The 13,307-nt window shown below is 42.0% G+C and overlaps 1 protein-coding gene across 2 annotated transcripts in view; it reads left to right on the forward strand.

Moving 5' to 3' along the window:
• The window catches only part of RALGAPA2 (Ral GTPase activating protein catalytic subunit alpha 2), a 359,228-nt gene that overhangs the window by 162,403 nt on the left and 183,518 nt on the right, over positions 1-13,307 (forward strand). For both annotated transcript variants that reach the window (XM_090051969.1, XM_090051977.1), the window contains 3 exons: positions 3,110-3,303; positions 4,016-4,114; positions 4,451-4,606. In XM_090051969.1, the coding sequence (XP_089908095.1) occupies positions 3,110-3,303; positions 4,016-4,114; positions 4,451-4,606 (449 nt within the window). The remainder of the gene's footprint in view (positions 1-3,109; positions 3,304-4,015; positions 4,115-4,450; positions 4,607-13,307) is intronic.

The raw sequence follows: 13,307 nt of genomic DNA on the forward strand, positions 1-13,307 counted from the left end.
CCTAAGTGGTTTTCCAAGGAGAAAACCTTCCCAAAATGGAGGATCTTCCACTCGGGTTTCTAGTTTATTCTGCTAGAAAACAAATACCCTCTGGTCTTGAAGGATTCTCATGCTGTTCTTTTTCTTTGGCAGTGTATATGACTGCAATAAGAAGAAATTACTCCTAAGTACATAAGAGAGAGAACTCTGAGTATCTTCACCCAAGATTTTGCCAGTAACTCCTACCTTCATCTGTCAATCTTCTAGTAAACAATTATTTTGAAGGGAGTCAATGAGAGCAGTAAGCTAATTACACCTTTGGCTCTTACCCTTCTTCTTTCAGTACCCTTTGAAAACCTCCTCTTCATGAAACACTGTTACTGACAGACTGTTACAATTCATTAAAACATTCATTTCCATGCTATACATGCTCCACCCTCCTCTCCGTCTGTTTTTAGGGACCCTTTTAAAAAATGTGTTTTGAGCAGAGAAGTAGGTTTGCACTCTCTTCTCTCAGAGCTATAGAAAAAGTTCCTCTGCAACACAAAGGAAGTTCATGTATTTTATTTCCTCATATCTAAGAATAAAGGAAGTAGAAACTTGCCCTAGATATCAGACTGCTGAATGCTTTCATTTATTCAATACAGTCCAGTATGATACTTAAAACTCCAGGTATTAGATCGGCTTTACAACTCTTGACCTTCAGGATGTTTGCTTTCCCATTGCCATTCATGTTGTGTACCAATATTTCATATGGTTTGCAGTAGTTCCAAACCACTACCAGTACAAATTTTACCCTTTTTGGTCTATCCATAGCACAACAGCATTCATTTTGCTTGATGTTATAATTTTAAACAACTTCAAGTAAAATGAAAACAGGCTTCAGAAAAGTTGCTTTTTAAAAAAAAAAAAAAAAAAAAAAGCATATATATGATATCAGTTCACAAAGCTTGCATATAGGTCTTACCTGATTCATAAAATTTCCATTTATATCATGACAGACAATAAAAGGGCTGAGTTGCCTATAAAACAGGTAGATATGGGCACACTTGTTTTTCCTTTGCAAGAAAACAGTACAAACTATGGAATTCATGCATAAAGTGTTATGCTTACAGCAGTTCGCATGGCAGGTCTGCAGCAGACATTGGCGTATTATCCTAGCAAGCTCTTTTCAACAAAGCACAAATGGGAAATACATGATTCAATGATTCATTCAGTTTTCTAGGAAGGGGAAGTAAATCCATCATTGTGCTTACTTGTGACTGACAGGAATAATTGAAGTTAAATTTTCTGTTCCAGAAAGGAAGTGAGTTCAGGATTTTTGTGAAATGTATTTATTATACTTTGGTCTCATGCTATATTATATGCTTATCCATCAATTCCTTTGCCTCCAAGAGAGCTCAGAGAGATAAGGTAGCCATATGTGTGAGACAGTGTTGGTTTCTAGAGTTTACATTGGAGGACAGGTTGACAAACATATTATTTCCTCCAACAGCAGATGTGCTGACTCAAAATAAAGTGACTCTTCTTTCCAAACCATCCACCCTTTCCTGTTCTCTGGATGGATGTCAGAAATAATAAAAGTATATTCAGTGCCTAGTGTTCAGAGAATATTGTTCAATAGTAGAAAAGTTTGTTATGCAAAATGAAGGTGATTTGTGGCATGGTATGAACATCATCGACTTGTACCTCTTCAAATCCTGACAGTTTGGAACTACCTTTTCTCTGTCAAGACTTTAAGGTCCTGGACAGATGTACACACCCTATGAAGCATTCTGAAAATGACTGAACTACTTCAAAACTGATCCTGGGTGGACTACAATTTCATTGAAGCGCTTCATTTTGAAGAGCTTCCAGTTGCACGTGCATTCTTAAATGTAGTACAACAAGGGGTTGCTTAGTTCTCTGGCATCCCACAGTGTTCTGTTCCTTTTTCCTCCCTACCCTACTCCCCACTCTGTTCAACCACTGAGCTCTCTCCTGTGCACCTGACCATCCTTGGCAATCCCTGGAGCCTGAGAAAACATAGAAGGAACCTTTCTCCACAAGCCCAGAGAGACTGGCAGTCAAGCACACAGGCAAGCAAAGCATGCATTGGCTGCCTGCCCCACTCACCACCCCCATATGGGGGTAGGGCTGTGGAGCCTCGGGACTGAAAGACACCCTGCTTACCTTCCTGGCTGTAAAGCAGTGGTCATCAACCAGGTAGATTTCAGAGCCTCTGGGAGTTGATCTGAGGCTGGGGTGAGGGGCTGAGTGCCCATGTGCATGTACGTGTGCAACCCAACCCAGCAGATCAGTCCAGGGAGGAGGGAAGGGGTGGGGACTAGATCAAGGTCCCCGCAGTGAAGGTCAGTGCCACAGAGGCAGGAACAGGGCTATGTTGAGTGGGGCCATAGCCAGGTAGGACTTACCTGCTGGGGAGGCATGCCCCCAAATCATTTTTTCTCCCTCTGCCTTGATCTGCGTCCCCCTCACCCCCCTGCAGACTTGCCTGCTGGGCAGGGGGGAAGGGGAGTTGTAGCGGCCCACGGTAGATGTTGGGTTGCTTTTAAATGCCAAAGTTGATCTCCTACTTAAAAAGGTTGGAGACCACTGCTGTAAAGCATGCTGCCACATGCCATTGCAGTGATTTTGAAGTGCTGTAGTGAGGAGGTATGGCAGGTGGCTGCACATCTGTTGATAGCCTATGTTCTCTGAATTTGAAGTGTTCCAGAATGGAGTGGAATTCTGAGTTCTTCAACCATGCGTCTGTCAATGGCCGAAGTATTTCACTTACCTCTGTTTCTGTTTGGTGAACTTTGCAGCCATTAGTACTTACCATCCATTTCTAGAGGATATTACTTTTTTTTTTTAAGCATCCAACCATGACAGATTTCTTTGAGGCTTGGTGAGGGTATTTTTTATTGTGAAACCTGTTCTTTAATGGGACCTTAATGTAGCTTTGGCAGATGTTCTGGAGCCCCTTTGGATTTAAGGGATCCTGATCTCCATATGTCCTTGTGAAAATCTCTTTGTTTGTACTTGTCACATTAGCTTATTTTCTATTACTGTATACATTTTGTTGATCAAAAAAGAGACTACACATCCCATTTCTAACTAACATCAGTTGCATGTTTTTATTCTGTAGACAGCAGCGAATTCCTTGCTGATGACTGCAGTATAATTGCTGGTGGAAACCTAATAGGTTGGCATCCTGATTCTGCTGCTGTATTATGGAGGAGGATCTTGGGAATCCTTGGAGATGTCAACAATATCCAGTCACCTAAAATCCATGCCAGAGTTTTTGGGTATCTCTATGAATTATGGTACAAACTAGCAAAGGTATTGTTTCTAATGCATACTTTTAATGTAAAGACTACAGTAATGTATTTGCTAAAAGTGTCATGATCTTTCTAGCTGCTCTCCTAGCTATGCAGTTGGTCCATTAAAAGATTTCACAAAAAACCTTTGCCCGTTGTACATTTTCTGAACCATCATTACTACTTCAACACTACTGTAGAAAGATATTGTTTATAATATATTCCTTTTTTAAAGTTCATTAACTAGTAAAATTACTTTTCGTTAGAATTTTCAAGGGTTTTTGACCTCTCACTTTACTTGTTTAGAAGTACTATGATATTAACCATGAACAAGGCAATAATGTGTACTGTTACGGGGGAGGATGGTTTATTAAATCTTTTAAGAAATGTTTCCTTGAATTTTGTTCAGGCACACCTTAGAAGAGAGGTTCCTTTTTGATGACAGTAAGGATTTAAGATAATTTATTCTCAGTGAAATAGAAGCAATACAGTGAAAGTATAAAATCATTGTCTTAATACTGAATATTAGTGTAGATTCTAAGAAAATACCTGTAAGATGATAATATATGCTTAATATAGTTCCAGTTTTCCTGTTGAATTCAGCTTCAGTGGAAATTTGTATGTATTTGTAAAGGTGCTACTTCTGATAAAAAAAGGCTGTGTTATAAATAATAGCTGTGTTAAAATATTAGCGGATATTTTATTAATCTTCTACCCTTTTTTTAAAAAATCAGATAAGGGACAATCTTGCTATAAGCGTGGATAACCAGTCTACTCCCTCTCCTCCTCTTTTAATTCCACCGCTCAGAATATTTGCCTCATGGTTGTTCAAGGTAAAGTAGTTTTAATTTCTACATGGAGTAGTATTTTCCTGGACATCTATAGTGATTCATAAATGTTTATCATATTGTTATATTGTTTTTACACTATTTCTGCAATCCTGGTTCTAAACATATTAGAAAAATAATCATAGTCAATTGTTTACCTATGCTGATGTCTAGTTTATAAAAACAAGTCTTTATTTGCAGTATTAAGAACATGGAATTAAACCCTATTTTTGTAAATATAAATGCAGTATACAGCAAATAAATATACCTTGCTGGAAATACAGCATTTATTTATTTAGCAAGTAAAAAGGCTGTAGTAATATAAATTATTCGTCTTTTCAGGCAACAACCTTGCCAAATGAATATAAGGAAGGCAAACTTCAAGCATACAGGCTGATCTGTGCTATGATGACCAGGCGCCAAGATGTCCTGCCAAATTCTGATTTCCTAGTGCATTTTTATCTTGTGATGCACCTTGGCTTAACTAGCGAAGATCAGGTACAGGGTTGATTTTTTTCTTTCAAAAAGAGTTTAAGTTCCATTATTGCATTTTACATCTTGTTTACTGTATTGCTTTGATGAGAAAATGGACTATCATGTTTGAAGTGGTGCATTTGGGAGGAAGAGGATCATGATTATATGATAACATACACTGAAGTGTGGACTTAAAGGTATGCCTGTGTTTTGTAGCCTAAACCGTTTTTCCCCCTCTCCATATGTTGCATATTTTGCTCCTCCTTTGTTCTCCTAAATGATTTTGTGTTCTCTGTCTGATAAACCTTTAAACTCCATCTGGTTTACCTATTTCAGCAGAAAGCAATTGTTCTGAAATTCAGCTTATTTTAACCAGAGCAGCTTCCTTTTAGCTAAAGTAAAACTGGATGTGTCTACATATGCATTTTATTACAGAGTAGACTAATTAGCTCTGCAGTAGAGTATCACTGTCTATATGTGTGCTGGTATTGGGGCACAGTAAACTAACTCCTCTGTAAGATAATACTGTTGGGGACAGTACTGTCTTACAGCGGAGTTATTGTGCTGAAATTCATGTGTAGACAGTGACCAAGCAGTGGCCAGACTCCTGGCTGCTGCCTAGCCCCACAGCTCTGCAGGTGTAGCACTGTTATGCCCCAGCCAGCCCCTCTGCTGCCTAGCACTGCTACCTGGAGCCTGAGCTGATCCCCATTCCCCCTGCCAGCCCGGGCCTGCTCTGCCTTAGGTCAGATTGCTGCTGTCCTGGGCATGCATGTAGGTGCTGCGCCCAGAAACAGTTTATTCTGGAGTTTATTGTTTTACCTTAATTTCACATGTAGATGCATGCACTGAGTTGTAAATTGATTAGTATGCTGTAGATCAAAATGGTTTCAATTAGAAGGAAATCACTAGTTAATTTAAGTTGACTGCTTGTCATTTGCATTATCTAGTGACACTGTATACAGTCTTTTCATAGTTTTAGATTAATAAGAGAGACTAGGAGAAGAAGACCCAATCTACCAGCATTTATCATTGACATGTACATTTTACAAAGCTCCCCTTTGCTCCATTTATTCTGTTTGGGGCTCATAACACAACTGCTTATCAAACTTAGTATTATCTCTAATTATTTTTGCAGAGTTCTCTACTGTTTTATAGTCTACAGTTTGCTTTAATAAGCTATGCTCCTTGGCAGTCTGAATTTTCAGAGGCAAGGCAGCTTTTGAGTTTGAAAGGATTGGTTGAACTGTAGCTGCTTGTGATATGCCACTAAAACACATGAACATTGCTTTACATTGTCTAGAAACTCTGAAACAGTGCTTCTCAGCCTGTACTCACTCCATGGGGTTTTTCATAAAACTTAGCAAGGACATTTATCCCATTTAGCATTACAAGCAGGGCATGACAGTTGCAATCTCCAAAGATAGAACCCACTTCTGCCATCCATTGTTTAGATTCTTTACAGATTTGGGCAAGCATTGTTGCATTGATTTACACTCATCTCACATTTTACAGGTTATTTCCACAGATGTGGAAAGATCTTGAAACATACAGAGGTAAAATTCCATGCTGTGCCAGGGGAAAGGGTGAGATACAATGGATTTAGCTCCTCTTTGTGCCCTTCTAAACCTAGGTTGCTCCAGGACCTCAGGAAGCCCCATGTATAATTTAGTAAGGGCAGTAATCAGTGAGAGAGAAGGATAAGATTAATACTACTGTGATGTTAGATGATGATTTTAGATAGGAAACTGGTATCGGAGATATAATCTGCTTTTAACTTAAAGTTTTCTTTTTCCTTCACTTTAAAAAAAAAAAAAAAAAAAGTAAGAACTACAGGAAATAAGATTTGCTAAGCAACCTAGTTAATTTCTACAACTGTCTCCTTAGTATTTCCTAAGCACTAAACCAGCAGAGCGGAAACCTCGGTCCCTGTAGAAAAAGCACAGACCCTCCAGTTCTCTAAACCAAATTATTTCCTGAATGTTCTCACTAAGCCAGTGTGACCAGGCATTTGTTTGATTGTTCTGCTCTTCATCAGTTCTTTTCCTGGCTCTTTTCTTCATCATACCTTACCTTATTCTCTGAGAAGCACTTTTTCTCTATTAGTGCTTTGACTTCCAATAATCTGTGTAGAAAAAATATAAATTCTCATCAGAACCATTACTGTTGACAAATGACCTGACTTACAGTATTTACTTGAAACCAAGATGGGATTTCCCGCCCCCCATTCAGTGGTGGGAAGGGGGGATTTTAGTACAAGCTTGTAGGGGGCAGTGGCTGCTGCTTCCCCCTTCCCCTGCACCACAGCCTCTGCGCTCCCTCTAGTGCCTTTGCTCCCTGCCATTTCCCCCCACTCCTTAGCTTCCTGTCACATTCCTGGCTCTGGCTGGGGTCCCACTCTGGCCAGGGGCAGGGAACAAAGAGTGTTTGCTGCCTCTGGCCCCTGCCTGGCTATGCAATAGGAGAAGCAGCTCTGGCAGGGCTGGAGCTGCTGCTGCTAAAACAGCTTCTGTTTGGCTGGGCTGGGGCCCATATACTCTGTTACCTGCCCCCAGCCAGAGCAGGGCCCCAGCAAGTGCCAGGGCTGTGACTGGAAGGTCAGTAGTAGGGAGGAAATGGCAGGCGAGGTGGGGATAACAGCAGTGGGAGGGATGGAGAGACAGTGCAGGGGGTAGACAGAGGGGAAGCAGGCAAGAGGCAGAGGAGCCAGAGAAGGGGTATCACAGGGAAGGGCAGGTGTCAGGGGGTGTAGGCTCCAGAGACCAGATACCGCAGGGAAGGCAAGGGGAGGTGGGCAGGGCAGATGGCAGTGGACACAAATGGTAGGGGGGGCAAGTGCCAGAGTGTACAGACACTGGGGGGGGGGGTAGGTGCAGAGCATATAGGCACTGAAAGAGGTAGGCAGCTGGGGAGGCAAGTGGTGGGCAGGACACAGGTGGCAGGGCTCAGGCCAGTTGGCTCCCTCACTGCCTGCCCCCCCTCCCCCCCAGCTTGCCCTGTCACATTGGTGAAGGAAAAAAATCAGATGACCCTCCAGTAGAGTCTAGATGTTGAAAATTGCACCTAATTTATAATTTTTCAATTAGAATCTCATTATTTGGGGGTTGTCTTAAATTCAGAATTGTCTTAGGTTTGGGAAAGTAAGGTAAGTCTTTGAACCTACATCTCCAGTGAATCTGAAAATGTGGTTCTTTCTCATTGCTTACCTTTTCCCTCTTTCATGTTTCCTTTATCTTGCAGGCGCAGGAAAGAAACCATCCTCTTGCTTTAAATAAGCTCTCTTACTGTAGTTATCAGACATACATGCCGGCTGCTTACAGACTTGAAAAACACAAAACTAAACAACGCTTTACTTTAAACTTGGTGTGCCCCTGAGCGCAATGTGCGCCCAGAAGAGACAACATGTTAGTTTGACCCAGCACACTCAATGTCTGTATAGATTGCATGCTTCAGCAGGACTTTTTGGTGCTTTTATCTAATAGCTTATTGAATCAGCCTTAGAAAAAAGAACCAAAAAGCTCCGCTGAAGTACACAATCGATACAGGTGCTGGGGAGCTGGGTCAAACTGAAGTGCTTCCTCTTCCGGTAAAGTTCTAGGTTTTTGTTTTGTTTTGTTTGGGGCGGGGGGCGGTGTTCATGTCTGTCAGCAGCCACCACGTTTACTCAAATCCAAGGCAAGGTTGTTTTCCCCATTCATCACTGGAAAGGAGGAAGACCCTCATCTTGCATTTTTGTACAAGGTGCGGTGGGGAGGGGCTCTGACTCAGGCTTAGGGGCTGAGTCAGAGCCACAGCCACTTCTTTGCTGCCTCCTTCTCCCCTCACTTACCATCAGTAATTGCTCGGGCTTCATTCTGGCATGGGGGGCATGGGGACTTAATAGCTTTGGTGCAGGGACCCAGTAGCAGTTGCAGGAGAAGCAGCTCTGACCCCAGGACACCAGATGCTGCCACTGGCCAAAGGCACCATGTGTTTTGTTCTAGAATGGAGTCATGACTGATAAGTAGGGTAGGTGTCTCAGAGGCTGCAAAGGGGGCAAAAGTAGTAGGGGGCAGGCAGCAGGGGAAGGCATCAGGAGGTTCTGGCCCTGTGGGGAGGGCAGGCATGGGGCTTGCAGGTATCAGGGGTGGGGAGCAGAAAGAACAAGTGGAGGGGACAAGGGGCAGGTGTCAAGCCACTTGTGCCCACTACATCCTGCCATCCCCCCTTCACTGCTTTCTTCCTTGTAGCAGTGGGGGGATGAATTTAAGATGAGCCTCCAATAATTACATTCTATATATGGAAAATTATAACCAATATATACATATTCTGTGTATAGATTCTAATTATTGGGGATCATCTTAAATTCAAAGTTGTCTTGGATTTGGGTAAGTATGGTATTGTTATATTCTCCATTTTAATATCTCCTCCATTCCATTACTGATGAGTTATCTCTTCCAGTCTTCAGCAATAGCTCTACCAGCATACATTCAGCAATTATGCTCTTCTTGCTCTTAGAAAAGTAGGGCTGAAGGATACCTCACAAGGTCATCTAGTCCAGCCCGGTTCCCGCAAGACAGGATCATTCTTGACTAAACTTTCTTAGCCAAGTGTCTGTCTAACCTGCTTTTGAAAACATCCAAAGATGGAGGTTGTACAGTTTGTCTTGGTAGCTTGTTCCAGTTTTTGACCACCCTCATAGTCAGAAAGTGCCTCCTAATCTCCAACCTAGATTTCACCTTCTACAGCTTGAGGCCATTGTTCCTACTCCTGTCCCCTACAGCCACAGAGAAAAGCCTCTTCCATCCTCTCTGTTGAGGCCTTTCAGGTATTTGAATACTGTTAGCAAATCCATGCTCAGTCTTCTCTTCTCCATACTAAATAACATTAGGTCTTTCAGCCTTTCCTCATAGGTCTTGCTTCCCAGGCCCCTAGTTAGTTGCGTTGGTCTGCACTGGACTCTTTCCAAATTGTCCATATCCTTCTTGAAAAGTGGGGCCCAAAAATGGACACAGCACTCCTGTTGAATAGCTTCATTGTTGATTAGAGATGAAGAATAATTTTCCTTGCTTTGCAAGTGACACTGCTGTTGATGCAACCCAGTATGCTTTTAGGGTTTTTTGGGTTTTTTTTTTTGCAACACGGTCACACTCTTGGTTCATATTCATCTTATGTTCCACTGTAGCTCCCAGGCCCTTCTCTGCAGTATTGCAGTCTGGCCAGTCATTTCCCAGTCTGTATTCATGCATGTAATTATTCCATCTCAAGTGCAGAACTTTGCATTTGTCCTTGATGAAGCCCATCCAGTTGATTGCAGGCCATTTCTCCCACTTAGGTCATTCTGGATCCTAGCCCTACTCTGGAGTATCTCTAACTCCACCCAACTTGCTGTCATCCACAAATTTGTTAAGTGTGCACTCAATCCCATCATCCAAATCATTAATGAAGATATTAAATAACAATGGACACAGTACAGACCCCTGGGGAACCCTACTTGTTACCTCCTCCCAACTAGACATTGAACCATAGATGATTACTTGCAGAGGTATGATCCAGCCAGTTATGAATCCACCTTGCATTACTTTCATGTGACCTGTATTTCCTTAGCTTGCTAATGAGAATGTTGGAAGAGACAGTGTCAAAAGCCTTGCTAAAGTCAAGGTACATCATATCCACTGATCCTGTCACCTTGTCTGAGAAGGAAATCAGATTGGTCAGGGATGACTTTCTCATGGGCTAAGTACAAACATTCAAAAAGCCAGAACCTGAATTGATTCAGTCTTTGCAGGTTAGTATAACCTGCATAGATTGAACCTATTTGCAAGTGAATAGACGTCTACTTTTGATTCTTGAAATGCAGCCGCATGCCTGTAGTGGCTCAGGCTAAAAGCTGGGGTGTGGGTGGAGCACTAAAGTAAGCCCTCCCTTTCCTTCAGCAGCAGCCACAAGGCTGGAGGGAAGCGGGGGGGGGGGGGGGGGGGGCAACAGGTGGTCAGGCCCTGACAGGCCACCAAGTGTGATTGAGGAGGGGTTTAAACCCCAACCCTGGCCTGCAGGGACCCCAGCTAGGGTGTGCCCTGAGGGGGAAGATGTCCTTGTGGGGTTTGTCCCCAAAGGGAGGCGGGGAGGCATGGCCAGACACTGGCCTAGGCAGCACCTCAGGTGGAAGGAGGGAGGGAGTCTTCCCTCTCTCCCACTGGCATGGGGACCCCAACTGCAGTATGCCTGGCTTTCCACCCCACTGGCCTCTTGCTCAGCAGGGGATGTGGTCACAGCCAACCCAGGCAGCAGCTCTCCTGTACATTCAGTTCTCCTTTTCCCTTCAGATTTTCCTCCCGGGGGATCATGCCCACCTTATTCTGCTGCTCTCCTTCCTTTCTCCCTTAGGATCTTGAACTGTCATTTCATGGTCACTGCCACCCAAGGTTCCATCTTCACATCCTTCACATTCTCTCTCATTGTTGTTCATGTTTAGTTTTTATGTAATTTTACCAGACCCAAACTGTTTTATTCTTCTTCTTTCTTTTGGGAAGTAGAAAAGTATTAATTCATTTGGCTCCTGAAGGTCATCTTGTGTAGGGATCTTTTTCTCCCACCTTCCTGCTTGATAATCAAGAACTATGGACCCACGCATTGCCAAGAGAGAGTTGCGAGTTAAGCTAATAAAATAATTCCTGGTCTCATATCCTGTATCGTCAAGAAGCCATGACTCTTCTAGTGACAAGAACAGATGTAGACATAATAGAAGACATTTAGGTTCTCTGTAAGTAAATTTAAGGTTGTCTTTTAACATGACCACTCCAAGCACAGATTCTTGAAAGGGCCCAGCACACCACAGAGTTAATCAAGTCGCATTTTTTGTCTTGAAGCAAAAAAAGAAAACCTCTTGCTCAAATTATTTTTCTTTCAGGGTTAAAGTAGTGTATTTTATTATACAAAAAATGCTCTCTTTCTGAGACCTAATTTTCCCATCGAGAAGTTGGAAGAAAGAGGGAAACCTTCCCTTTCCTCAAGTCATAGCTTTCCTTTTAACAGTTCACACAAGAATTCTCATTCCCTGATGGAGGGAAAAATAAACCAAGAAAAATAAAACAGTTAAAAGTATCAAGAAGAGATTCCAAGAAGATTCAGAAAGGAAAGAACAAGTTCTGAGCTGCCACCCTACCTTTTCTCTCTCCTAATTTCAGCTTTGTACTGAATAGGAGAAGTTTTCAGAACATACCTGTGAAGAAGCATTGCAAGAAAATTAGGAACAGAATTGTTTCTCCTGATGACTAGAAAAGTATGGCTGCCAAAGAAATTCAACCAAAAAAGGGGAAGGTGGGGGGAAATCTTTTTTATGAATACCTGTCTTCAAAGCTCTTCAAAAAGAAGAGAGAGAGAGAGACCTTTTTGTATAAGTATTCTTGTAGGATCCTATCCAACAGGAAGGAGACAATCCTGTCAAGAGAAAAATGTGTGTCTTTGTTCCTCATATATATTTTCATACTGTCTCCCATGGTGATCCTCATGCTTGGTAGGATCCTCCTAGAAGCATGTATAAAGCCATCTCATAACCCTCCTTCAAACCCTTCCTTAAAACTCTGCCTTGTCAATATGCCTAGAGAAAACATTTGATGACACCTTAGTTCCTGAGGTGCTGTGACTACTGCCTGTCATGCTGACCAGTATTGTCTCTGTTTCTTCATGCTGTCTTCCCAGTCTGTATCTTTCTGATATCCCTTGTCTATAGTGATTAGTTCTTTAGAGCAAGGACTATTTGATCTGTGTTTTGTTCAGTACTTGGCACAGTGGTTCATGACTAAGATTCTTTCCACTCTCCTGAATACAGGAGATAAACTTTTCCCTGAATTAGAAATGAATCTTTCAGGAAATACTAACAAATGGAAGCTGATGTATCTATTAGTAGCAAGATGTGTAATACACGGACAATGGAGAGCTAATATAGGATGTTTAAAAGAATGGTCAGACACCAGTATCAGGCTCTAATGGTGAAAGAATGAGAAAAACTTGGTGTGGCATATAGGTATTAATGTTTTAACATGGCTAATATGTACTATCCCTGCATAAACAGCATAACTAGTGTACTCTGACCTGGCAGTCTCAGACTGGCCTTTTCTGAGTTTTAAAAAACAAAACACAACAAGAAACCTTGGCTGTGGGCCAGATTTTTCAAAGCAGCTGAGCTCCCATTTATGACAAGACAAAGATTACAAGCCATTTAAATCAATTTAACAGCCATTATTACCAACACAAGGACAAAGGAGTGCAGATACACAGGGCTAAATTTTCAATAGTGCCTAGTTCCCATTAAGCAATCTACATGAGGTGACCAGATTTCAGAAGTACCCAGCACCCAGCATCTCACTTTCCTCTCAGGAGCAGCTGCTAGGTGTGGTGTTCTTTGGAAGTCTGACCACTTCATATAGATGCCTAACTGGGGACTGAGCTTTTTGAAAATGTAGCATCAGTTGTATGGAATTAGCACTTTTAAAATGTAACCTTGTATGCTTGCATTCCTTTGTCCTCCTGTTGGTAAGCATGACTGTTTTGTTGATTAAAATGCCTTGTTTTTGTCATAAATGAGAGCTCAGCTGTCTTGAAAAAAATTACAGTCTAGAAATTAAATTGATCAAGGTCTCAGGCCCATATAGTTAATGCAGATGCCAAATTATCTTAAGTTATAAACCCTTCCAATATTACATTGACATTGTTCTTTTGTTCTTACTTGGCTTACTGATTTTTG

The sequence above is a fragment of the Crocodylus siamensis genome, chromosome 1 (assembly GCF_052110815.1).
Source record: "Crocodylus siamensis isolate JL-2025a chromosome 1, ASM5211081v1, whole genome shotgun sequence".
Classification (NCBI taxonomy): domain Eukaryota; kingdom Metazoa; phylum Chordata; order Crocodylia; family Crocodylidae; genus Crocodylus; species Crocodylus siamensis.